The following is a 25,963-nucleotide window of genomic DNA, read 5'->3' on the forward strand; positions in this document are numbered from 1 at the left end:
TGGAGTTTTGTCTGATATCAGGTGAAGCTTGGCTGGTAAAGTGAACGGCCAGAATAGCTAGTCCCTCTGGACTCTCAGGGTTTAGGTTTGTGTATTTATGCATAGTTTCAGCTAAGGGGGCTTGAAATAAGGTAGGGTTTTCAGAGAAGTCCTGAGTTATTTCATGAAGTTTGTTGTAAGTTACTGGCTTGATGACAGCCTTTTTCATCCCCTCAATTAGGCAGGTAATCATGTAATCTCAGCGGCCTTGTCCTTATGTAGGCCCTGTGTCGGTGGCCTGATATGTCCAATTTGGTTCTGTGTCAGGGACAGCCCCAGGTGGATGGGCATTGTCAGGGGTGCAGGCATGTGCTTCATCTGCCCAAGCCCACCCTAGGGACCAAATACAGGACTTTTCCTCTAGGGTACAACAGGTGGTCAAGACAACATAGATGTCCTGTCAGGTCAGATCGAAAGCCACCGTGAGTTCCTCTGAATTCCCGAATAAAATTGGTGGGGTCCCAACCAAAAGATCCCAATTTAGTTTTGATTTGTGACAAGTCAGACATAGGCAAGGGGATGTGAACTTGAATAGTGCCCTTTTCTCCATTGGCCACCTCATGGAGAGGCAAGAGATTTTCAGGGGGTTGAGGGTGTTCAGATATGAGGCACCTGAACGGGGATGGGAAGGTGAGAGGGTGTCGGGATAGGAATGGGGAGCGGTAGGAGGGGAGTGGGTTAAGAGGAGTGCGTGGGAGATTAAAGGAGGGATGTTGGAGAATATCTGTGTCAGGCTTCGAGGGCAGAATCTGGAGAGGCATATGCGACAGGTTTGTCATAATTTGGGGTTTTGTGACAGGGCCATGAAGGCCTGAATGTAGGGGACCTCAGAGTCCTTCCCGAGTTTTGACAAAAGAGATCAAGCTGCAGGATGGTGTTATAGTTTAGGGACCTGTTGAGAGGCCAGACCTCCTGATCCGGAACCAAATGTCGGAGAGAGTTTGGAAATCAAATTTAATCCAATCTTTTTTTTTTTTGGCCACACTGTGCGGCTTGTGGGAGGCTTTGGGGATCTTTGTTCCCAGACCAGGGATTGAACCCGGGGCCACAGGAGTGAAAGTGCGAAGTCCTAACCACCGGACTGCCAGGGAACTTCCAAGTCCAATTTTTAAGAATACATCCCAAAGGTGAGTCAGCAAGAATAGAGGGTGTTAGACCCATATTGGACCTTAACCAGGCACAGCGTCTACCGAAAAGGCATCTCTAGAGACTTACTGGTAGCGCAGTGGATAAGACTCCACGCTCCCAGTGCCGGGGACCCAGGTTCCAGCGGCAACTAAGGAGCCCACGTGCTACAACTAAGGAGCCAGTGAGCCGCAACTAAGGAGCCTGCCTGCTGCAACTAAGACCAGGCACAACCAAATAAATAAACATTAACAAAACAAAACCAAACAACAAAAGGCATCCCTAGAGGGAAACAGGCCTCATGCCCTGTCCGCGAGGGACCTGAGGTTGCACTCTAGACTGGGGCTACCCCCGAACAGAGGACCTCTTGAGGCGCCTTCTGTCTGACAGAGGCTTCCTGAGGCCCGGCCGATCACCCCAAGACCAGGAAGGGAAGTGGGTCTCGGGCCAACCCAGAGGGGGAAACTCACTGGTTTTGTGGCGACTCGTTTGAAGTACCTGGAGATGTTGGCGGATCAGGATGGACGGTCGTCAAGGGAGGATGTAAAGAGAAAGGGGATCTCACAGTGTGCCTGGATTCGCCCCAACGAGCTGCTGCTGCCGACTGCGCCAGCCGTTGGAAGTGAGGAGTCCCAAGGCTAGGGCCAAAGGACACTGCCACCCTATCGGGCAGGAATGGTCGCTCAGTATGGGACCGGGTTTTAGGTCTTTGGAAGAGTCGCCTCGGCCAGGACGCTTTAATCCCCGGTCTCCAGGGACCTCAGACCATAGGCAGTGTTGAAGAGGCGAAAAGACCGTTTCCAGAACGTACCCCTTAGGTCGACAGCGAGTCGGAGTCCCGTCCCGCAGGCCTTTACCTCCCGCCGAGGAGTAGCCCAGGCTGGGGACCTTCAATTGCCTGGAGTCAGTAGGCTGATCGCTACGTGGTGGAAGACAGATCGGAAAGGGCAGAGAGAGCACCCTACCCGCCACCAAAATGCCGCGGAGTGTGGCGATGGGGATGGCAACGCGGGCGGTAAAAGAATTTACTGAGCCAGGGACTTCCCTGGCAGTCCAGTGGTTAGGACTCTGCGCTTCCACGGCAGGGGGCAGGGGTTCGATCCCTGGTGGGGGAACTAAGACCCTGCATGCCGTGGTGCGGCAAAAAAAAAAGAAGAAAGAAAAAAAAAGGAATTTACTGAGCCAGAAGTGAGGGTACAAGTAGTTGTGGCACACAGGCTTAGCTGCTCCTCAGCATGTGGGATCTTCCCGGACCAGGGATCGAACCCGTGTCCCCTGCATTGGCGGGCGGATTCTTAACCAATGCCCCACCAGGGAAGTCCTGGATTGAAATTTTTAAATGGGAAAAAAAGAATCAGATTTTGGTTCTTCTGTCAGGGCATCATCAGTAGAACTAGGCACCATTTTGTGGTCCATTTAATCCTCAATACAATTCTGCGAGGTAGGCAGTATTTCCCTCCTTTCGCAGAGGCTCGAAGAAGTGAAGCAATTGCACGAAGCCCAACGCCAGATACTGTTCGGATTCCAACAAGCAGCTTCACTCCCTTAAGGCGGAGCTAGCAAGCAAAAGTTGCCGAGCTCCTCTGCCACAAACACAAGCAACTTCCGGGAGCTACCCGAGAACCTCCGCGCGCTTGCGCCGCCCCACCCCGCCCCGTGACGTCAACCATTCCATCCCGCCCTTTCTGGAACGCGGAGCTGCGGAGCGGGCCGGCGGCCATCTTGTGAAGCGGCGAAAGAGGTGGTGGCTGCTCTGGGCTCCGGGAAGCCGTTCGGGCTGGGGCTACCGACCGCGGGGCGGAGGCACTCGCGCGGGGGGTAACTCGGGTCTGGGTTCGGGTGCCGCGCAGCTCTCCCCGGTAAGACTCCCGCAGCCTCGGAACGGGCGGGGCTGTGCGGGGCTCGAGCCGCCCCTTGGTGGCCCGGGGCGGGGCCTTCGGAGGCCTCGGAGCCCGCCGCAGTGAGCGCCCTACGCTGAAGGGTCGGGGCATGGCTGCGAGGGGCCTGGGGCGCCGCTTGTGCCTCTCGGTCCTGAGAGGGTGCAAGTAGGACACAAGAGAGGAGGAGCCTGCCTACCGAAGAGGGGACGAGGCCGTAGCGAGGACGCCCCCGTGGTCTGAGAGGGAGAAGGCCAGAACTGGGTGGCCCAGCGGCCTGCGAACGAACGGGAACTGCAGTGAAAATACACTACATCCCGAATGAGCAAGATTCTTTATGCCCCCACGTGGGGCAGAGGTTAACTGTGCCCCGAAGTGAGGAGATAATCGTAGTGAGGACACTCCCTCCACCGGAAGTGGAATGGAGGCCCCGGTGGCCTACCAGAAAAAGGGGACTACAGTCTCTGGACACACGTGGGGGAAAGGAGCTGTAGTCGGTGCTCTCCCGTGAGTGTAGGAAGGAAGTCGGAATTGGCCGCCTTCTTGGCCTCAAGGTGGAGGCGGTTGCAGTGAAACGCTTCCAAAGCCCAGCGTTGGGGCGGGGCTTACCCTCCGGGGTGTCGTTAATTTGAGAAGCCGGCCCCGGTAGCGTGGGGTGAGTCCGCCTCCCGGGCCTCTTGGTCCCGGAGTAGGGAGGGGGCTGCTAAGAGCATCACCTTTACGCGTCCCTTGGGAGAGAGCCTCCAGCATCGAAGAAAGAGGAGGTCCAATGGGATGTGGAGGCTGAGTGATTTTGATGGAGAGTGAACTGAGTTTCTCTTTTGAAGGCTGGAGGTGGTATTTTCGGCCACGTGAAGTGGGTGAAGGGGCTTTGAGAATCTGCAGGTTAATGACGGGGATGGTCACTAGTGCAGGAGGCTTAGCTGCTAGATTGTAAGTGCATGGACTGTATGTGTGCTTCCAATGTGTGATTTATAGTGAAAAATTTGAGCTCCGGTGAGGGTTACTCTCGGTTATTCAGCCCTGAACCTGCCGAGAGTTGTATACTGAAAATAGCAGGCTCCGTAAGAGAGGTTTCTGGACTCTAAAACCCTCCTTGACTCCGGATTCCCAGAGATGACCTAATGTAAATTGGGATAGTTGGCAGGAACCATTTTATATTATTTAAGACTAGGGTGATGCCAGTCAATATAAGCTACTAACAAAAAAATGTGATTGCAACTGAAGGTTTTGTTGAAGGAGAGACTTGTGACGAGTATTTCTTTTAGAGCTTCTTGCTTGAATGGTTGTAAATGGTATAATTTTTGTAAAATGCAGTACTAGCAACATGAATTGCCTTGGACTTTGTTATCTAGTTTACATTGTTGATGCATTTCAGAGCCTTTGCAGTTGAAGAAAAAAATCCTAGAAGTCTGGATGTATAGGCCGTTCCTGTTGAATTTTGTTTTTTAATTATAGAAATATAATACAAGACTGGTTGTATTTGTTTTGAAATTTGGTAGTTTTGATAGCGTGGAGGATTCTGGATTTAGTGGAAGGAAATTGTGCTCAGGCATTTTCCAAGAATATTAAAACAATTGGGAAGAACTGTTACAGGTGGTTAAAAAAATTTATGGTAATTAATATTTGAAGAAAAATGTTTGGCGTGTTTATATAAAAGTTGAGGATGTGCTTAGTATTATTGCTGGAAAAAATGACGCAGGGAATGCATTTTTATATCATTTATATGCTTATTATATATTGATTATTTTGTTTATGGATTGTGATGCATAATTTCAATTTTTCTTATGTTCATATCTGTTAGGTGAAAAATGTGAAGCTTTAGAAACCATTGTGGTAGTTACTTGGAACATACTGTTATGTGCTAATACCAGAAAACTTCAGGCTTCTTTCACTTTCTTTGACATACCAAATGACTTGATTTTTGCGTGAGTTTGGGGGTTGTTGGTACAATCTGTGGATGTGAAACTTGATTTTGTGGGCCAGTGTGTTCCAGGTGCTGAAATCCACCGACAACGTTCATGCTGTTTTTATTCCATTTTGTAGATGGTCACTCCATCATTTCAGTTGAATATTTTCTTCTGTAGATGAGGTAGGAAGAACTGTCAGTAACCGTTGCACAAAAGATGTTTTTAGATATCCCTCCCTAAAATGCAGGGACTGTCATCCATTTCTGTAATCTTCTGCCTGGCCCATAACTGCTTGATGAATATTTGTGAATAAGTGAATATTGTTAAGTGTTTTAGGTCAACTAAGAAAAATCAATCTTTAGTTTTATCAGATTTTACTACCACCACACATATACATTTTGGTTTGCATAGAGTTTAGTTCATTAAGTTTAAAGCCTTAAAACCAGTAGTGAGGGTGAATGTGGTTGGCTAGGTTAGAAGAAATATTGTTTCTTTGAAGTTTAAAGCAAGTAAACATTTTTGTTGGCATTTGGGGGGGATTGAAAAATAACTTAATATTGTAGTGTTTTTGGCAAGAGAATAAATATCTTATTTAGAAATGTCTTTTGATTTGCTGTCTTTGAGTACTGACTGGAGGTTAATGGGAAAGTTGAGTAACATGCTATCAAAGGTTTATATCTCCCTCAGTGTCAGAAGAATTGTTTTATTAAGAATGGTCCCAGAACCTGAAATGTGTTCCATTTGGGGATGGGGACAAAATCAAGTTGATGAAGCTGTGTTTTTTTCCATAATACATACCATAATATGATTATGCTGCTTGTAGCATTGTGCCCATTATGATTGGTTCTCTGTTGCTCATCTCTGTGGTGAACATTTGAAGGGTGATTGTTTCTTTTGAATCTGAAGAACTTAGGTCTGCTGTACCCTGGTTCTTGTTGATCAAAGACTTACTATTGAACAAAGTTAAAATTCACTTTTGGATGTTTATTACCAAATGAAGAGTGGAAATGGTCAAGTTCTGATTTTTGCCTTGGCTTCCTGGTAAAGAGGATTGTTGTCAGACATTTTATCCTGCAATTCCAAGTTTCTGGAATGGCTAGTATTTAAGAAAATCTGTCTTGTCATAATAATATGCTAAACTTTTGTAGTAGCTTTTTGTAATTGTGCATATATCTGGAATTTGTAAGAAACAAAGCCACTATGTGGCTTAATTTTCAAGATAAAGTGCAAAAGTATACTAAAGCTTCTTGTCTTCGATCTTCTGAAGTACATCAATGGATTTAATGGCAAATCAAGCCCATTTTCTCTTTCCGTTATGCTCTCTGAATAGGTAAAACATGTATTTTAGGTGTTTTGTTGCTTAGGATTGTTTCAGTCTTATCTTTCTAAAACTCACCAAAGTTTAAAGGTGAGTGGAGTGAATTTTTAAAAGTCACTGGAGTGACTGGTATCCTACATTCAGTTGCTAGCTGACAGAACGCAGGAATAAGTAGGTTCCTGGAAAATAGTGATACTTCTATTAAATTATTGTGCCCCTTTTGTTGAAACAAAATACTTTTGTTGAAAACAAAAGTATTTGAGTTCTCAATTTCTATTTGAAGGAAGAGCCATAACACCAAGAGTTGTGAAGTTCTGGCTGCTAACCTGAGCTTTCTGTGTACTTTCCTTTGGCATGGGGTGAGGTGTATCTTCCCTTGTGCTGAAATAGAAAAGATTAGCAAATTTATGACTAGATTGATTTTGTACTTTAAATTGAATGAGTTGAACTAGGGATTTGCTGAATTCAGCTGGGCCTTTCACCTTTTCTCCTTGTTTAGTAATTTCTGGCAACCCTGTAAACATTTTAGGGAGTAGACCTAGAATGTTTTCTTTGGGCTTAACTGGCTGACCCCGAACTTGTTCCTCTCCAGTGGACATATGGTACCTTCTTGGATCTGGAAGGAAAGGGGCTGAGGAACCTGTTTCCCTTACCTTCAGGCCATGGGTCCTGGCCCCACACCAGACCTTTTGAATTGGAATCTTCAGTAGGAGTCATCACAAGTGTTTAACTAAAAAATTACCCTGATTCTGAGGCTCATAGAGTTAAACTTGTACATTTAGAAAAAAAATATTGCAATAATTTATGCTCTTCCCTGTTGAGTGTAAACTTTATGTAAAGCAAGCTTTTTTCTGTTTTACATTTCCCTTTGTGACCCATTAGATAAACTACTAGATGTGGCTTGTTTTTAAATGAAGACTTAAAATTCTAGATTTAATTTAATTTAAATTCTAGATTTAATTTAATTAATTGATCTAGAGGATCGATTGTACAACATTTAAAAGATTAACACAATGCTCTGGGTTTCTGAAGGTGTTGCTTATGATATACAGCATAGCTTTTTGTGGCAAAACACACTGTTCTTTAGTAATTTGAGTGGTTGTCCAGGTGATGTTTAGCTTGTTCTTCAGAAAAAGTTTGGAGTAATGCTAAAACGTTTGAATATGTCTTTCTGGTGATGAATATTAAGCTCAATGGTGGTATCTTGATCTTGAAAGATAGTTAAAAATAAGCATCATCATTCTAAGTAGGTGTCTATGGGTAATCTTATACCTAACAGTGACGATTTTCTTCTACTCTTTTGAATATAGTTGTCTAATCATTTGGTCATATAAATTGCTTGTAAATTGTTCATAACTTCACTAGTTTGGGAGAAATTCCAGTGAAAGATGAGTGACCTGTTTTTACTTTGGAAGGACTCTTAATATGCCGGACTTTTTTTTTTTTTTTTTAATAAGTTTCTTGGAACCATTTTGGTGTTAGAAGAAAAAGCACTCTTCTTTAATATATTGAACTCTAGTGGTTTTAGCCAGGAATTAGTCCTTATAGGCCAGACCTTTCACTTCACTTATGTTTATTTGTTGTTCGATTGCTATTTTGGTGCAAAGGAAAATATGTTGAAAGAGTAATTGCAGTAATTTCCATGAATATCCTTGAATTGATGACTTAATTTGTCCAGGAACTGTTACTATGTGAACTTGTGCTTTTTCATCAAAAATTTGGTGGGAACCTGAGGAAATAGGTCGCCGTTGGACTTGTGTTATGGAATTTTCTGGACTGGTTTAATCATCAAGTGATTAAAGCAATTACCAGCTGTGAAGCCGATCTTTATGACTGTTTTAGTTTTCGATTGATTCTTTCTTGGGCTAATTTATGACACATTCTTGATGTATGTAAATATATAATGCTTTGAGAGAAAGCAACTTGAAAGCAACCAAATAATAAACGTGTGGGATTTTGGTACGTCTTTTTTTTTTTTCCTAATACATTGTAATGATGTACTCCAGTGGTTTCAGACTCGCCCTTTAATATACAGTTCAGTGTGGCCTGTGCGTGTTTTGTGTTTCCTGCATTGATTTTTGCCTCCATTTATTCTCTATTGCAGTCTAAAAGTTGGTTTTAATTGGTTGCCCACAGGATTGACTTGGCCTCTACTTCTTGTTAAGAAAATACATCTCTTGTTTTATCAGGTAAGAGATTTTGAATAGAGGGTTTATTTTTATACAAAATAAATTGAGATAGCTTATTAAATAACATGAAAATATGTATAATAACTAAATTGTGGGTTTTTGTTTGTAATAAGCTTACTTGAGGGATGGGAGAGGGGTGGACTGGGTGTCTTGAACAGTTGTTGCTTCCTTTGGGAGTCAGTTTTCTATGGATGCATTTCTTCTGCTGAATTCCTGATTATTAGGCAGTAAGTAGCTGTTTTTTTTCCCTCAGTAGCATTCTAGACTAACTACAAATATGGGTGCTTGTTATTGGTACGGTTTTTTAATATTCCTTTGCGGAATAGGTATAGAAAATGGGTCATGTTTTAGAGTACAAATTGACTTTAGATGGAACCTTAGTGATTGGAACCTAACTTCTTGTTAAATAACTAAGGTAGACTCAAGCAAGATAGGTTGAAATGACTCATCTGTCAAACAGGTACTTTGTAGCAGAATAGCATATCTTACTTCACGTTTTTCAGAACCTAAAAACTCTTCCTGTTTAGATGACTTTATGAATAAATCTTGTGCACTGCTTTGGTTTACTCAGCCCTTTTCTAGATGGTAATTTGGGCAGACTTTCAATATCATGTTTTCACATGTACCTTGTACAGACTTTCACTAAATCCCTTCCCTCAGCTGCAGATGGTTTGAAGACTTAATTGTGTAGGTCACTTTAGCCCTGTGCTTAATTCTTGGGACCATATCAAATTTCCATTTTATTGTGCTAATGCAAACTAACATCTCTCTCTCTCTTTCTGAAGTTTTGGGGATCTAGATTACCCATGATGTTTCCCCCAGTTAGTGATTAAGTGATTTTTGAAGTTGAACGGAATGCTATCTCATCTTTGCGTACAGCCAATATTCTAGAGTTAGTAAGGAGTGAGAATTTGATTCAATGAATCGGAACCTTCTTGATGAACTTCTTAAAGACTGCTAAATAGTAAATAAGGGCAAAAGAGTCTGTTGGTATGACGTTTTTAGTATTAATTTTTCTTGTTGACGCTTGCAGACCAAAAATGGAAAGCTTCCCCTGCCCCTTCCCAAATTTCTAATGTTTTATACGGTCTCGTTTTCTGTTTGCCAGTCCATTTTTCTGGATTAAGTTTGAAGGTGGCTTTTATTTTTGTGTATGTGTGTGTGAGAAAAGTGTAAAAGCCAAACAATATATTACTCTTTTGTGTGCAGCAAGTGTAATATTGAGATATAATTGCAGATTTTGTTGCCTTAAATTAGTATTCATGTAATATTTGACATTGAAAAACTGCTTTCACGGAGTTACAGAATTCTTGGAGCAGGAAACTTTGCTCTTCTAATGTTCTCATTTGAAAGTGATGAAACCAAAGCTCAAATAATTCATAATTTTGCTAAGATCACAGAGCCAGTTTAATATAGGTTTATATTTAAAAGTTGATTTTAAAAATGGCTTGGATAACACCCTTTGTTGTTAACCATATAAATTTCAAATTAATTTTTTTTTCAGTCGCAAGAGTTTGTTTTGGATTACTTTATACATGGCTGCCCTTCCATTTACTCTTAGAAACCATATGAATTGAAATACTGAAATTGTATTTAAGTCTGGGAGAAACTTTTCTTTTTTGATTATATCAAAATGGACATTATCTACAGAGATTAGTGAGTACCCAGAAATTCCACAGGAGTTATTTTGGGTCACAACCACTGAATAAAGTTCGTACACTAGTTCAAAAATAAAAAAATCCCTCTTTTTCATTATCAGCCCTCCCCTGTGGGATAAACAAGACTTTTTATTAAATGGAGGGCATGAGAATGAGTCTTTGGACCTGGGTTTTAATTAAAATAGCCATGGTGAATGGCACTGTAACCAGGTTCTACTTTTTGGAATGATGACTACAGGTAACTGATATTTTGGCTGTTTTACTCAGTATTTCTTCTGGATACTTAGTATGTATTAACCTTATATGTAATACGTAATTCCATATGTCATTTTCTTTAATAAGTAAAGCTATTTCTTTAATAAATAAAGTGGTTTCATCCTAGGATGAAATATGAAATCAGTTCTCATTTGAGACTTGAATCTGCTTTAGTGTTAAGTATTATTTGAAATTCAGTATTATTCCCGCTTTGTTTCTGTTGTTTTGAGATTAAGCCATATAAAATGATACCAATAATTCTACAAAGTTGTCAAAAGTTTATAAGGAAGATGCTGAGCCAGTTTTAAATATTAACTTTGATACATCCTTTGTATCTTTTCCCCTGTAGATTGTTAAACTTTGTTTCCTGATTTGACTTACACATTTCTTTTAAATCTTATTGAATAATTAGTGGTCTGAATGATGATATAATTGGTGATTTTCTTGTCCTATGGTTGTTTTTTCCTGAAATTTTTGAGTCTTGGGGCTGAACTTCTAAGTGTTTTCAGAATTAATGCCTTTTGGATGTTGAAATTGGGTTTTACATTGTAAATGGCATATAATATTCAGTTTTAGAATATCCAAATTTAAAAAACGACATTGCTCGTGATAGTTTGAGGGAATACTTGAGGGCCTAATACGGTAGATGGTCATTCTTGTAGCTGAAAACTTGGTGTGATAAACAGGAGTCTGACCTGGCCGTTGCCTTTTCTCATCTGCAGGTGTGTGTGGTTTCAGCGCAGCATGGCTGTGGTCATCCGTTTGCAAGGTCTCCCAATTGTGGCGGGGACCATGGACATTCGCCACTTCTTCTCTGGATTGACCATCCCTGATGGGGGCGTGCATATTGTAGGGGGTGAACTGGGTGAGGCTTTCATCGTTTTTGCCACTGATGAAGATGCAAGGCTTGGTATGATGCGCACAGGTGGTACAATTAAAGGGTCAAAAGTAACACTATTGTTGAGTAGTAAAACGGAAATGCAGAATATGATTGAACTGAGTCGTAGGCGTTTTGAAACTGCCAACTTAGATATACCACCAGCAAATGCTAGTAGATCAGGACCTCCACCTAGTTCAGGAATGAGTGGCAGGGTAAACTTGCCTACGACAGTACCCAACTTTAATAATCCCTCACCCAGTGTAGTTACTGCCGCCACTTCTGTTCATGAAAGCAACAAAAACGTACAGACATTTTCCACAGCCAGCATAGGAACGGCTCCTCCAAATATGGGGGCCTCCTTTGGGAGCCCAACGTTTAGCTCAACCATTCCGAGCACAGCCTCTCCAATGAACACAGTCCCACCTCCACCAATTCCTCCAATCCCAGCGATGCCATCTTTGCCGCCAATGCCGTCCATTCCTCCAATACCAGTTCCTCCCCCGGTACCTACATTGCCTCCTGTGCCTCCTGTGCCCCCAATACCCCCAGTCCCTTCTGTGCCACCCATGACCCCACTGCCACCCATGTCAGGCATGCCACCCTTGAACCCGCCACCTGTGGCACCTCTACCTGCTGGAATGAATGGCTCTGGAGCACCTATGAATCTGAACAATAACCTGAACCCTGTGTTTCTGGGTCCATTGAATCCTGTTAACCCTATCCAGATGAACTCTCAAAGCAGTGTGAAACCACTTCCCATCAACCCTGATGATCTGTATGTCAGTGTGCATGGAATGCCCTTTTCTGCAATGGAAAATGATGTCAGAGATTTTTTCCATGGGCTCCGTGTTGATGCCGTGCATTTGTTGAAAGATCATGTAGGTCGAAATAATGGGAATGGATTGGTTAAGTTTCTCTCCCCTCAAGATACATTTGAAGCTTTGAAGCGAAACAGAATGCTGATGATTCAACGCTATGTGGAAGTTAGTCCTGCCACAGAGAGACAGTGGGTAGCTGCTGGAGGCCATATCACTTTTAAGCAAAGTATAGGACCTTCTGGACAAAACCATCCCCCTCCTCAGGCACTTCCCAGGTCAAAATCGCCCAGTGGGCAGAAAAGGTCAAGGTCAAGATCACCACACGAGGCTGGTTTTTGTGTTTACTTGAAAGGGCTACCCTTTGAAGCAGAAAACAAACATGTCATTGATTTTTTTAAAAAGTTGGATATTGTGGAAGATAGTATTTATATTGCTTATGGACCCAATGGGAAAGCAACGGGTGAAGGCTTCGTAGAGTTCAGGAATGAGGCTGACTATAAGGCTGCTCTTTGTCGTCATAAACAATACATGGGCAATCGCTTTATTCAAGTTCATCCAATTACCAAGAAAGGTATGCTAGAAAAGATAGATATGATTCGAAAAAGATTGCAGAACTTCAGCTATGACCAGAGGGAAATGATGTTAAATCCGGAGGGGGATGTCACCTCTGCCAAAGTCTGTGCGCATATAACAAATATTCCCTTCAGCATTACCAAGATGGATGTTCTCCAGTTCCTAGAAGGAATCCCAGTGGATGAAAATGCTGTACATGTTCTTGTTGATAACAATGGGCAAGGTCTAGGACAGGCATTGGTTCAGTTTAAAAATGAAGATGATGCACGTAAGTCTGAACGCTTACACCGTAAAAAACTTAATGGGAGAGAAGCTTTTGTTCATGTAGTCACTCTAGAAGATATGAGAGAGATTGAGAAAAATCCTCCTGCCCAAGGAAAAAAGGGGTTAAAGATGCCTGTGCCAGGTAATCCCGCAGTTCCAGGAATTCCCAGTGTGGGAATGCCCAGTGCGGGAATGCCCAATGCAGGAATGCCCAATACGGGAATGCCTGCTGCAGGAATGCCCGGTGCTGGAATGCCCGGTGTGGGAATACCCAGTGCGGGAATGCCTAGTGCGGGAATGCCTAGTGCAGGAGGTGAAGAGCATGCCTTCTTGACTGTAGGATCTAAGGAGGCCAACAATGGGCCTCCATTTAACTTTCCTGGTAATTTTGGTGGGTCAAATGCCTTTGGACCACCACTCCCTCCTCCAGGATTAGGAGGGGCCTTTGGTGATGCTAGGCCTGGAATGCCTTCAGTTGGAAATAGTGGTTTGCCTGGTCTAGGACTGGATGTTCCAGGTTTTGGAGGTGGACCAAATAATTTAAGTGGACCAGGATTTGGAGGGGGCCCTCAGAATTTTGGAAATGGCCCTGGTAGCTTAGGTGGCCCCCCTGGCTTTGGAAGCGGCCCTCCTGGCCTTGGAAGTGCCCCTGGGCATTTGAGTGGGCCTCCAGCCTTTGGCCCTGGCCCTGGCCCAGGCCCAGGCCCAGTCCATGTTGGTGGTCCTCCTGGCTTTGGATCTAGTTCTGGAAAACCAGGACCAACAGTAATCAAAGTACAGAACATGCCCTTCACTGTGTCTATTGATGAGATTTTAGATTTCTTTTATGGCTATCAAGTGATCCCAGGCTCAGTGTGTTTAAAATACAATGAAAAAGGTATGCCCACAGGTGAAGCTATGGTGGCTTTCGAATCTCGGGATGAAGCCACAGCTGCTGTCATTGACTTAAATGACAGACCTATTGGCTCTAGGAAAGTAAAACTCGTATTAGGGTAGCTGTTCACATCAGTTCTTCATAGGGTAGATATAGTCTTCATAGTGCTGTGATTAATGCATTCAGATTGTTTTCCTAGTGTTTCCAGGTTAGAGCCTGTGGATTGTTTCAATTGCATATAGATTGGTTTCCATAACATAGAGCATTGGTTTACTGTTTACAGAAGACTCACTACCAGGATAAACATTGCTGTATGTTACAGTAAAGCTTTCCGGAGAGAACACAAAAATGATTTTGGCATACTATTAGAGAAACCATTTGTAAAACTCAAATGACCACATAAAGCTTATCCAGGAGTCTAGATTGGTTTTGTTTTATACCATATGGGGTGAAGAAAATAGAAATGTCAATAGAGCTCATTGAGGGTGCTCTTACCAGCTGCTGAAAAATAGAAGCTGGCTACTCTTGGAATTTGGTTTAAAGCTGGACAGATTTGCTTTGTTATAGGGTCAAAGCTTTGTCTAAAGTCCTCATTTTCTTTAAAAATTGAATAAAATCTCTGTGTACAGATTCACTGTATGTACCTTTATTGCTTCTTGAGGGTTCTTGCTGTATAGACAGTCCTTCTGAAGTTGCTGCTTTATTTGCCTAATTGACTCATTTGTAAATGAGCAGAATTGTTTTGTTGATGTTTTTCTAATATAAAACTCCACACTTGGTTTGTGCTATAACCTTGAACTTTGATTTCTAATGTCAGTCACACTTAAAACTGTGTGGAATAAGACGTTTGCCACAAAAATAAAATATGGAGTCCTCTACCTACCAGAGCCTTTTTGGTTTGACCGCCAAGTTTTAGTCAGTTTAAAAATTGTTCATGTTGTTTGGATGGCATCAAAAACCAGAAACCACTTTTAATGGTCATTGTTTAAGATGCCTGATTTGAAGTCTTGCCCAAGATGGACTAATGTTCTGGCAATTTCCTTCTGTCCCAAATTTATGTGAAATTTTGACCTGTAACTAAACAAAAAGGGTCCATTCATAAGAAAGCATTATTATATATAGGTCTTTAAAATTGTAGTTGAAATTGTTAGCTTTGTTAGCAGTAGTGTTAACAGAATAAAAGATCCATAAGCTGGTCCATAGATCAATATATATTTAATCCTGTTAATTGGAGGCTTTTTGGTCTAGTTGTTTGATCAGGAGCCTGGTTACAAAAATTCCTTATACAGAGTACAAGTGCAGCTGCCAGAGGGGAGAGAATTGAGGCTCCTTGCCCTTTCATACTCTGGCATTCAGGACTAAGGCAGGAGGACCACGTGGGTTCTGGTTGGTGAGTGTCCTTGTCACGAAAACATTTGCCTTACAACGTCCTGCTCACTGCCACAAAAGGCTCTACTTATAGTTACTTTTCTTCTTAGTTAAAATGCTCTAAAGATGTGTCACATTATATTATAAACATGGAATGGGAGATTGGTGAGATATCATGAAAAACAAATTTTGTCTTTTACATGGGCCTCTGTCTTGGTTTGAAACATCCCCAACATTTCCTACAAATCAATTTACTTACAAAGGGGTCAGCCTTTTAAAAGAAATATTTTCTATTTAAGAAAAATAGTGCCTTTTGGGTGTTGCAATTCAGTGGAACACTGAAATACAGCGTCGTGTAATTTAGAGTTAAGAGTGGCAACAGTTCATTTGTGTGCTAAGATTTGGAAAGCTTTTTCATCACTACAATCTTAGAGGATTGACAGTACAGGATATTTTGTTTAGGGAAAGGATTATTTAGACTTTCAAAGAAGAAATGGCTGTGTTGTGGGTCTTTTGCTAATTCACGAATACAAATTTGCTTTGACAGATAACTAGGTATTGCCTCCTCAACTAAAAAAGCAATATGATGTTTGTATATGCTGTTCAATTTAAGTTTTCTGTTAAGTAATCATTTCTCATTCCAAAGACAGAGTGCAAAAAACTTCAGCGCTGCTTGGGAGTCTTATTTCAACTGCAGATTATTTTCCCCATTGGAAAGCTGACTATTTTCATTTTAGAAAAATGGGTTGTTTGAAGATGAAAGTCTTTTTATCTTTTTTCACAGTTTATTTTGGTTATGTGTTCATACGTTCTTATTAAATATTTCATATACTTTATTGCAACTACTTTGTTATTTCTACGTTTTAGATTAATGCTGAAAAGGAAAACTTGATTTCATTGTTCATCAAATTAAATAAATTAAGAAAATAGTGGTTTGTGTAGAAATTGGAGAGAATTGTGTTTCATATTTGGTTGAATCACAACAGTGCTTCTCTTGTTGTGAAATGTAATTAAATGCTTTGCCCTCTGGTACTTGATTTTTGTGTATCTGAGACTTATTAACATAGTGCTAACTGCTAAGCATACTGTTCATCTTGTTCTGGGCATTGGAGTTTGACTTTTTAAAAAATTCTTGAAAATATGTTCTGTGCAACTATTCATACCTCTCTTACCTGCAAATTTTCTCGTAAGAACTAGGTTTGGGGTGAAAATTTACATTATTTTCTCATTTGCTTTGTATGGTATGAAGGATTTGTAAAGCTTCACTTAAAGTGGTGTGTATTTGTAAACACTATCATGATATTTTCAATCTTATGTGTAAATTTTATTGCCTGTTTTTGGTGACTCTGACATTAATAGAAGAGAAACTTTTCCATTAGGTTTAAACCTTCCTCCCCACCCCCCATTTTTTTGTTTGCTTGGTTTTTTTTTTTAGCTTAAAGGGTTAGAGAGATCTACAAAATGTATTTTATAAATAAGCAAACTTGTAAACTTTTCCTGAACTTTAGTGAAACAGTTGGTAAGCAAAATTTGGAGGTGTGTTCTGTGTTTCCACTGCAGTTTGGATGTATAATTATTAGTGGCTTTTTTTTTTAATGCAACACTGTTAAGTGAAATGTAGTTTCTAGCTTTGTGCTCCAAGTTGTCAAAGCATTGTTAGTGGAAATTCCATTAGGAAACTTTATTCAGAATTTCAGAGAGGTAACAGTGTAATTAGGTCAGTCTTAACCCACTGGATGAAAATCTAGGGCTGTGTATGGAAGTAAGCAAACATACATTTTGGGTGGAAATAGATAAAAATAAGGATGCACGAAAGCCTTAATCAAACTCAAAGTCCCTTTTATTGGATTCCGTCATTGTGTAGAGGTGTGGGTCAAGGTTTAAAAATAAATCCACTCATCAGTTGAAGAACACTTTAAAAATGTGTAAAGAAAATGTAAAATTGCTGCTAGTCAAATCTTCTGGAAAGAATTTCTGGCAGTGATCACTTTTAAAAATTATTTCCCACTCTTGCAAACATTTAAATTGTTTTACTGGCAGTTCTGTAGTAGTCCAAACTTTAGAAACCAAACACAATAAAATAACTCATTGCCAATGTGGCCACAACAGTGCCAGCAAATACTGCCTTGGCTTCATTCAGCAGAGATTTTTGTTTATATAGATAAAGTCTTGAATACTGTTCAATAAACTTGTCACGAAATAAAACAGGCTGATGCTTTTAATGCTTTAACTGTACACGAGTACTTTACTGAGCTATACCAGGTATTTGGGGTTTTTTTAAAAACTCCTGAAAATATTTTGTGCCTTTGGAAAGGTGGCTTTGGTGATCTTGGAGGTAACAATTGTTGCTTATCCTTGTCTGCTAATGCTGAAGTGTGGAAAGAAGAGGATACCTGGAACTGCAGGGAGGAATCTTGACTCTAGGTCAAATCTGTGGTATCCACCTTTTCAGACTTAACATGAGTTTTGCTAGCAAGTCACTTTGTTATGTGGACTCAGAAAGAACTGAAAGCCAGATACTCCTTTTCACAAAAGGAGTTTTAAAGGGGGCTGTGAATTGTTTTTTTAAAACTGATTACTTTAGGAAATGGGAAAACAAATTTTCAGAATACATTGTCAGTTGCACATACCTCTAAAGCTTTGTTTTTCTTTTTTGTTTACTTATTTGTTTTTGCATTAGTATGTGAGGTATTTGAGGTGGGGAAGAGGGGAGAGGAATCAAAAATATAGCTGCTCTCCGACATTGATGCTCTGGTTTTGTCCTTTCCACATTGGTTCAACTTCTACTGAAAAAATTAGCAAATAAAAAGTTTCTGTAAACTCCGCAGAGTCTCTTTAAAAAAAAAAAAAATCTGGATTGGACTTGCAGAGAAATTAGTGGGCTGTTCCTTTTAACCAAGACTCTTGAAAAATGTTTGTAACTTTTATCTTTATCATGAAAGTTTTAGCCTGTATTTGAGTTTGAATACCCAATTTGTTTTAGAGAGGTTTAGACTAGACATAATTAATTCCAGGTAGTTGCTGATCTGTTTTTAAAATTACGACAGTTTGACTAAGCATTTGAAAAATCACAGAGTGAAATCGGCTGCCTAAGGATATCCAGAATGGCGTTTACCATCTTAAAAGGGTGGACTATGTGCTAATATGTCTCCGTTTATTGCTCAGGAGTGATCACTCAACTTCTGTAATGCATTGTTGTCTGCTTTCCATTGTTTTACAGCAAGTAATAGTCTATCAATTTTGTGCATCGCCACCGTTCTCCTTACCCCCCAAAAGTAGAGCTTTTACGGGATATGGTAGAATCCAAACTTATGGCTATCCTTTTTAATTAAAAAAATTGCTTGATATCAGTTTTGTCTTTTTAGCATAAAATCTTTAGATCACACTGACTTACTGTAAAATGTTCTGGAAAGAGTGTACTCTCGTGGTGGCACAGTTCTCTGATGCTGTAGTGACTTTTCTGGGAAAACTCTTCTGTTCAACAAATAAGCAAGCTCATCTCTTATTGGTGCCTGCTCATGTAAATCTTAATTCTTCACTGTGCTGTTCCTTGGTGCCTTGAGCTATTTTGTGCCAGAGGATCTCACAAGCATCCTAGAATATGGGTCGTTTTCTGGATCAACATAACTAGCAACAAGCAACTAAGGTGGCAGCTGCTTTTCTACATATTGCTCTACTACTGAAGGGGCAAAAAGCCACCTAATGCAAACATTCCAGCCCCAGGGACAGAGGGCAGCACTCTAAAACTCTGAGGACAGGGAAGTAGTGTAGTGCTCATTAACCATATTCCTTGAATTCTGTCAAGAGTCCCAGGAACCTCTCCCCAGCAAAAATGTTGACCATTAGGTCATAGAGACTAAGCAAACACCAGCTGTAGAGAAGTGGTTAAATAGCACAGCAGAGCATTGGAGTTGGCACCCTAGCTGTTCCGGACATCTGGACTGTGATTTCAGTGACTTAATAGTTTAATGTCATTTTTCCTAGTCAACTGATGGCCTGCCATTTCATGTTGAGAGAAGGAGGAGGTGACTATTTGGGGAAAATAGAGCTATGAGAACATAATTAAATATGGACAGAGTTAAAGATGTTGAATAAGCATAACACATCCCAGTATTACAATATAGCAAGCTGTGCTATGTTCAAACAGACTGCCCCTTGGTGTTTGATTCCCTCTCTATTTTGATGCTCTGAGTTTTCCCCTTTTACCTGCTTGTATAGTAAGCCTGCTGGTAACCAGCACTATGAGTTTTACTTAGACTGAAGCCCCCTCACTGGTGTCTCTGTAGCCCTAACCTCCTAATTGGGGTGGGGGTGGGTGTGAGTTCACTCACAGCTCTTGATTAGTGAAATAAGATTTGTCACTTATGCGTTTGTGCTACACATCAAATGTAACAACCACATTGTACTGCAAATCACTTGTTAGTCCTCAAAGAGTGGGAACATCTTAAGGGTAAAGAAGTTCAGCTACTTAAGGGGTCTTAAATGGTACTAACAGGTGCTGTTGCTAATTTCCTCATTTTTCTTTTGTTCCACACTTCCCCACACGTTGGGGTGTCATGTCCTTTATACATAACTCCTTTCTGTAGTGTGGGCCCAGCAGGATCCCTTGGCTATAAATCTGGCTTAAGTGGTGGAAAGACAAATGCACCTCTTACTGAAGTAGATAATGCTGATTACCTTTGCTTCTGTGACCACTGAATTGACAGGTTGGAATTGGAAACATCTGTTAACTCCAAACTTTAAGACAATTTCACATGGATATACAGCTTAGCCATAGCTGTAACCCATGCTAATTAAATGTTTTGAGTGGTGTTGTGCACCTAGCACTTAACACATTGTGTTGGAAAAGGAAGTTTAAAAAATGTCTGTTCTTCAAGACTTTAAAGTCCTAAATGATGCAAGTAAGTGCTCAGTTGTACTTATACATGTTCAGGGTATACTCATGACTCACAGGAACTAGATAAAGGGTTTCCTGGCCAGCTGCTGAATGGTCAGACAGAAATAAGTGTAATGGAATCCTTAGTTGTAAGCTGAGGGAAGGTGCGATCTCTAACCAGTGTTCTTGGGGACACAATACTGTTAGTTTAGTAAAATGAAATGACTGTGTGAGGGAGCACAGTAGCAGTATCTAAAATTGTGCCTGTCCTGAAAGCTCTTAAAGTTGTCCCATAACAGCATAGCTTGAGGTTCTGGCAGCCTAACTGGTATGACTGAGCTGAATGGTCTACAGAGCAGGTAGGCAGGCAAGGCAAAGGTTGGTTCTAGGGATGTCCTGGCCTAGCAGAGGGACAGAACCTTTTATCTTTTTAATACTCTTTTGACTAGCCGCCAGATAACAAATGCTCTAATACGTTCATAAACAACTCAGAATTAAGTGAATTTCCCCATCAATTTAACCACGTATATGCATAGTTGTCTACCTGAAATTCATTCCTTTGTGGTTTTAGATCAATTTGACACAGAGTTTTAGCTTTTCCGTCTGAGATGTCCACCTTTTGGTTCTTGTTCTTCTAGGCCAACACTGTCCAATAGAATTTTCTCCAATGGAAATGTTCTCATGTGTACTAATATGGTAATTAAATTTTAATAGCTATGTGTGGCTAGTGGCTACTGTATTGAACAGCACAACTGTAGATTCACAGTGCAGCTGCAGATTTCCTCTCCCAGGTCTGATCTTTGGAGATCTTGTTAGGCAGCACTATCCAATAGAAATAAGAATCACTTGACATCATTTAAAATTTTCTAGTAGCCACATTTATAAAAGGTTAAAAGGAACAAGTGAAATTTAAGAATACACTTAATACAACATTGTAAAGCAACTACACTCCAATAAAAATTAAAAAATATATATATTTAACCCAGTAGATCTTAAATGTTACAGTTTCAGCTTATACTCAATATAAGATTATTGAGCTATTTTACATTTTTGTTTTTGTACTAAGTTTCCAAAATTCAGTGTATATTTTACAGCACATTGTGATTCGAACTAAGCGTTATTTCAAGTACTCAATAGCTGCATGTGGTTAGGGGCTACCCTTTTGGACAGCACAGATTTAGAATATTAAAAAAGTTATTCACTGCCATTTCTCTCCTAGTTTTGCTGCCTCTTTCAGCTGTTTCTTCACTTTTGAGTATTCAAATTTTGTTGCATTCCTCCTAACCTTTACCCCTCCTGTTGTGTTTGCAGGTTAGTTTTGCTTTTGAGAATTTGCCTCAGTTACCTTTTTTATGGGCCACACTGGAGGTTAACTAGGTGACAGTTTTATATTGTAACATTACTAATCCTGCACTAGAAGCAGCCACAGAAGTAGAATCTCTCCCCTCCACTCTGTACGCCATCCACAATGGCAAGTGGGCAAGTCATTGTGTGTCTGTAACGTAGCGTCTTTATTTTTGAAATCCTCTCTCTTTAATTTCTCAGCTTCCCTAACATAATGAATTCTGAAGATCAACCCATCTTAAGATTTCCCATGTATCCCAAGTAAATTTATTCCAGTGAGGGGGCTTGCGTTATCAGCAGTAGGTTGGTTTCCTTTCCAGGGGCTCTGGTCTGCTGCTTTTGTTCATTAACTCAACACCTTTTGTGCCATTGGTCACACTGCACACTGGAGATGCACAAGTTCTTGTTGATGCCCTTGCCCTGGAGATGGTAAGGAAGGTGGTCCAGTACTGTTGTCTTAGACACTCTGCAGGCAATAGAGAGGCAGGTGTCTCATTTAAAGTACATAGATTAAATATATAGATTCCACCAGGGCAGGATGAGGGCAAAGGTGGCTGCCCAGTAGGTGTTCTTTGAAAATTTTGGTAGAAGTCACATTTTCTACTTTATTTGCTGTATTCGTGCTTGTTATTTGAAGTTTATTCCTTTGATTCCTTTGCCTTGGCAGACAAATAGGGAGAATGTGTGGTGGGTGCAGAATTATTTTTGATCTGTGTGCAAGATTAGTGTAGATCATGGGAAGAGGCCACATGAGCCTCACTGCTCTTTTAGTGGCCAAGTGGACTTCAGATTGAACTGGATTACACAAGGTGTGAGCTGTTGGTAAAATGGATGGAAATGACATCCTTAGGGAAGCGAGTTGTGGTTCATCCAAGTTACTGTGTGTCCCAGGGCTAGTTATTTCCTTTCTCTGTCTTTAGTAGTAATGGGATTAATTAACAAAATGGGGTTAAATTAGATAAGCTCATTATATTCAGTTTTAAATTTCTGTGATTCTATGAACCCAGCTATTTCATTTCTTTCTGGAAATCTGTAGTTAATTTGAACCTTAAAAGAGAGGCCAGTGGAACTAAAAGTTTTGATCTGGCTACTGCTTGTGATAGCAGTTCCACACTTAAGCTTGAGAACTTCATTAGGAGAGAAAAGAGGGAAGGGTCTTTCCCTTTTTGGAGGCTGTTCCTTTCCTGCCATTTAGGTCCTCTGGAGCAGGTAGACCGAGGCATTCCTCCTGGGTGTCTCGTCAGCCAACAAGTAGATGATACCATACAGTAAAAGGATCCGTTTATGAGCACTGAAGAGAGGAGCAGTTAACACATGTAGGGCACTTAAACTGGGTCAGGCAGGGGGCACTTTCCATGGTTAGCCCCATTTAATTCTCAAAATAATCCTCTAAAGTTGACACTATTATTATCCCCACTTTACAGATGGAGAAATCCAGGCAAAGAGAAGCAAAATAACTTGCCCAAAGTCTCATTGATAAGGGGTGAACAGAGATTATTCAGTCATCATCTGTCTGCATGACTCTAGAGGCAGAGCGCCTCCTTTCCTCGTTGTTTCCTTCCTCTCCCTGACTTTTGTGGGGGAGATATGGGAGGCCAGTGGCAGCACTCTTCTGTCATGGGTCCCGAGCTGGCTGGGGAAGGGGCTCCAGTCTTGTGCCGATGCTCCAAATGCTTACTTTGAAGTAAGAAGGTGGCGGCTTTGTTGAAGCACATTCAAAGTCACGAGGGGAAAAATGTCCACTCAGATACAGTTCTATCTTGGTGGAAGGCCATGTGTTCCTTCTTGGTTTGCTTCCTTTCCCATATCTAATTCTCTCCTCAAGCTAGCTTCCCTTTGGAGAGTTGCACACAGGTTGGATTTGTCCATTTTTTGGATAAGTCTTTTTGGGACGTTGGAGCTGGATCAGTGGCTTCCAAACTTTTTTGACCATTGTAGAATACAGCAGGATGGGAAACCCTGTGACCATTTACTGTACCATTATTTTCCCACTTTCCACTTTTTGTGTGAACATGCACATTTTAAGCTTTCTAATATTGCCAAATGCTGCATGGCAGCCAGACTTCCTAGTATTATATGGATCTAAACCAAATTATTGCTTAAGATTTTCGTTTATAAACACGTTAGTAGCTCTTAGTCAGATGTATGAATAAAGAATGTGTAGTTTTGTAGTAAGGATTTGCATATTGGATTCAGTTCGTGATCTAAGAGGACTGTCCTTGAGGCTGCTGATTTAATTTTGGGGAATTCCTGAGTTATAGAGGGAGAGGCAGGGATAGAAATACTTTGTCTACCTTCATCATGTCCCTTGAGGCAGAGAGGGAAAAGAAGAGTGGTGGTGATGGGTGTAGTTTGTCTTTTTCAATCTTATGAGAAAAGAGTACTCCGTTGGGTGGTGTTCTCCCATTGGGAACTTATGGAGAATTTCCTGTTGGGTTTTCAAGATTTGATCCAGCATCTCAGCTGCTCCAGTGTGCCAAGGTAGGCAACAGGAGTGAGAGCGTGGCTTTGGTTTGTGAATGAGTGATCCTGCCATACAGATGGGTGCTCTGTTCCTCCTCACAGCCTGGAAATGGGGTTGAAGTCTGGTGCCTTGCCTTGTTAGGCTTTTGGGAATGGAGGAAGGCAGTGTAACTCCTGAACGTGAACGACTGAAGAGTTTCAGCTCAGTTGGCACTGAATTGGATCCAACTAGATCCAGGAGGAAAGATCTGTTCTTGGATTTATAAGAGCCAAGATAGAATCTCCCGAGGCAGGAGAGGGGAAGCTGAAGAAAATGAAGGGTGAGTTACTGCCTATTGGCAGTGAGATTCCCTATCAACAGTCACGTGCTAGTCGGGCAAAGGGAAGCCCTGATTTTTAGCATTTGCCCAATTTCTGTGGTTTAAAACTTAACGAGGCCACCTGCTTACAAATTCCTTTACAATTCTCTCTTGCAAACTGTACAAGCCTGCTCTGGCATGCTGCTGCAAGCCTCCCTCAGGTGTTTTGAATTCCCATTCTGTGCTCAGGTCTGTTCTGTGTGACATAGGAGATGCTGAAGCAGCGTCTTTTCTAAAGAACCTTGTTATTTCATTGACAGGAGCTAGAAACATTGACAGGGCACAATTGTGGTGCGGCTTGAGTATAGCAGTCCAGAATGAGAAGTTGTTGAGTGCTGGAAAGATCATGAAAAGGGGAGCATATGAGAGCTAGGCTTGAAGGATAATAATAGCTAACACTTACTGGTGATAATAGTATCAGACTCTGTACTAAGCATCTTGCATACATTGTTTATGTCAATCTTCAGAAATAGATAATATCCCTTACTTTACACCTGAGTAAAAATTTTGCCCAAATTACAGAGATAGGACATCATTCTGGTGGGTGTGTAATAGTATCTCATTGTGGCTAGAAAGGAGTAAAGCCAGTACTTGGAGCCTGGTTACTTCACCGCAGAACTCATACTCTTGCCCACTATATCAGATTGCTATTAAATATAAGAAGGGAGGTTATTCCAGTAGAGAAGGGTGTTAACTACAGTCTAAAGTCTTAAGACTAGGTGGGAGTCAGAATAAGCGTTCTGGTCCTCATTTTACTTAACGATGTATGTCTCCGTAACCAAATCACTTCTTCCCTCTCTGCCTTGAATTGAGGAACTTGGATAAGATGATCACTCAGTTTCTTTTAATTTCTGACATTTTGTGAATTTTAAGTTATAAAAATGAGAGTGTGTATAGTTTCTTTAAGGAATACTGGAGAAAGTGCCCTGCCAGGGTACGAGGCTTGGGAAGCACTAAGGTTGGCTGGCGATGGGGGTAAGCAGAGGAAAGCGGTCTACAAGGGCGAGTGAAGGGAATGAGACTCCAAGTGGTAGAAAGCAAAAGCAGGAAAGGTTGGTGCTGAATACTCAGTTGTTTCCATTTGCACTTTCCCAGATGGAAAGGTGTGGATTGTGGGTGCAAACAGAGATAACAAGCTGGCTTTTGTATTGAATATTCCTGGAAAGCTCACTTCTCCCTTGATGGCTTCTGCAGCAGGCCAGGGCTAGATTTGGGTTATTTCTGAGAATCCTTGGATTATCACTCCTTTCTTTTAGCATTAGTTCAGCAGTTATTTATAAAGCACCTGCTATGTATGAGTCACTGGAATGGAAATAAGACAGATCTGGTCCATCCCCTATTGAATTTATATAATCTGGTAGGGAAATAGATAATAAGCAAGTAAGTTACACATTTTGATAGGTTTATGAGAAGCTGGGTTTTGTTGGTTTGGAATCAGGGAAGATCTCTGATTTCAATATGGAAAAGAGATCGGCAGGGACTGAGAGTGGAAATGGGGAGACCAGAAGGAGACTATTACAGACATCCAGGCAAGATACGCTGATTCAGAAGAGAGTGCACAAAGACCTGGCGAGTATTAGCCAGATGTCTCTTACAAAAATAAATGAAAAAAATTTCTGAGACTCCTTTTATTGAGTCACTTAAATGTAATATTTAATAAACTGTAAAGCTCCAGTCCTATAAAGGATGCTGACAATCCCATGAGATTAATGAGACTAGATGAAAGGTAAATGAGGCTGATGTAACGTATGTACCTGTTAAAGGGATAGGGGA

The 25,963-nt window shown here is 41.2% G+C and overlaps 2 protein-coding genes across 9 annotated transcripts in view; both read left to right on the forward strand.

Annotated features, from left to right (window-relative positions):
- The first annotated feature begins 2,371 nt into the window (after positions 1 to 2,371).
- The window catches only part of CPNE1 (copine 1), a 39,066-nt gene continuing 15,474 nt past the window's right edge, over positions 2,372 to 25,963 (forward strand). Inside the window, exons 1-2 of one of the 6 annotated variants that reach the window (XM_079943974.1) lie at positions 2,875 to 2,905; positions 8,374 to 8,458. The gene's annotated coding sequence lies outside the window, so the exon portion shown is untranslated. Of the gene's footprint in view, positions 3,024 to 8,373; positions 8,459 to 11,101; positions 11,237 to 25,963 lie in introns of those variants that run through there. The other 5 variants (XM_079943973.1, XM_079943977.1, XM_079943976.1 and 2 more) reach the window with 5 other exon arrangements.
- On the forward strand, positions 2,871 to 24,149 carry RBM12 (RNA binding motif protein 12). Of its 3 annotated transcripts, none has more exons than XM_079943970.1 (3): positions 2,871 to 2,905; positions 8,374 to 8,458; positions 11,094 to 24,149. In XM_079943970.1, exon 3 carries the CDS (start codon positions 11,116 to 11,118, stop codon positions 13,900 to 13,902), a length of 2,787 nt encoding a protein of 928 aa, XP_079800096.1. In that variant the 5' UTR covers positions 2,871 to 2,905; positions 8,374 to 8,458; positions 11,094 to 11,115; the 3' UTR covers positions 13,903 to 24,149. The 3 variants fall into 3 exon arrangements, with proteins under 3 accessions (XP_079800096.1, XP_079800097.1, XP_079800095.1); XM_079943971.1 differs by lacking the exon at positions 2,871 to 2,905 and adding an exon at positions 2,944 to 3,023 and having other exon boundaries at positions 8,406 to 8,458; XM_079943969.1 differs by lacking the exon at positions 2,871 to 2,905 and adding an exon at positions 2,971 to 3,023.

Source organism: Stenella coeruleoalba, assembly GCF_951394435.1.
Source record: "Stenella coeruleoalba genome assembly, chromosome: 15".
Lineage (NCBI taxonomy): Eukaryota > Metazoa > Chordata > Mammalia > Artiodactyla > Delphinidae > Stenella > Stenella coeruleoalba.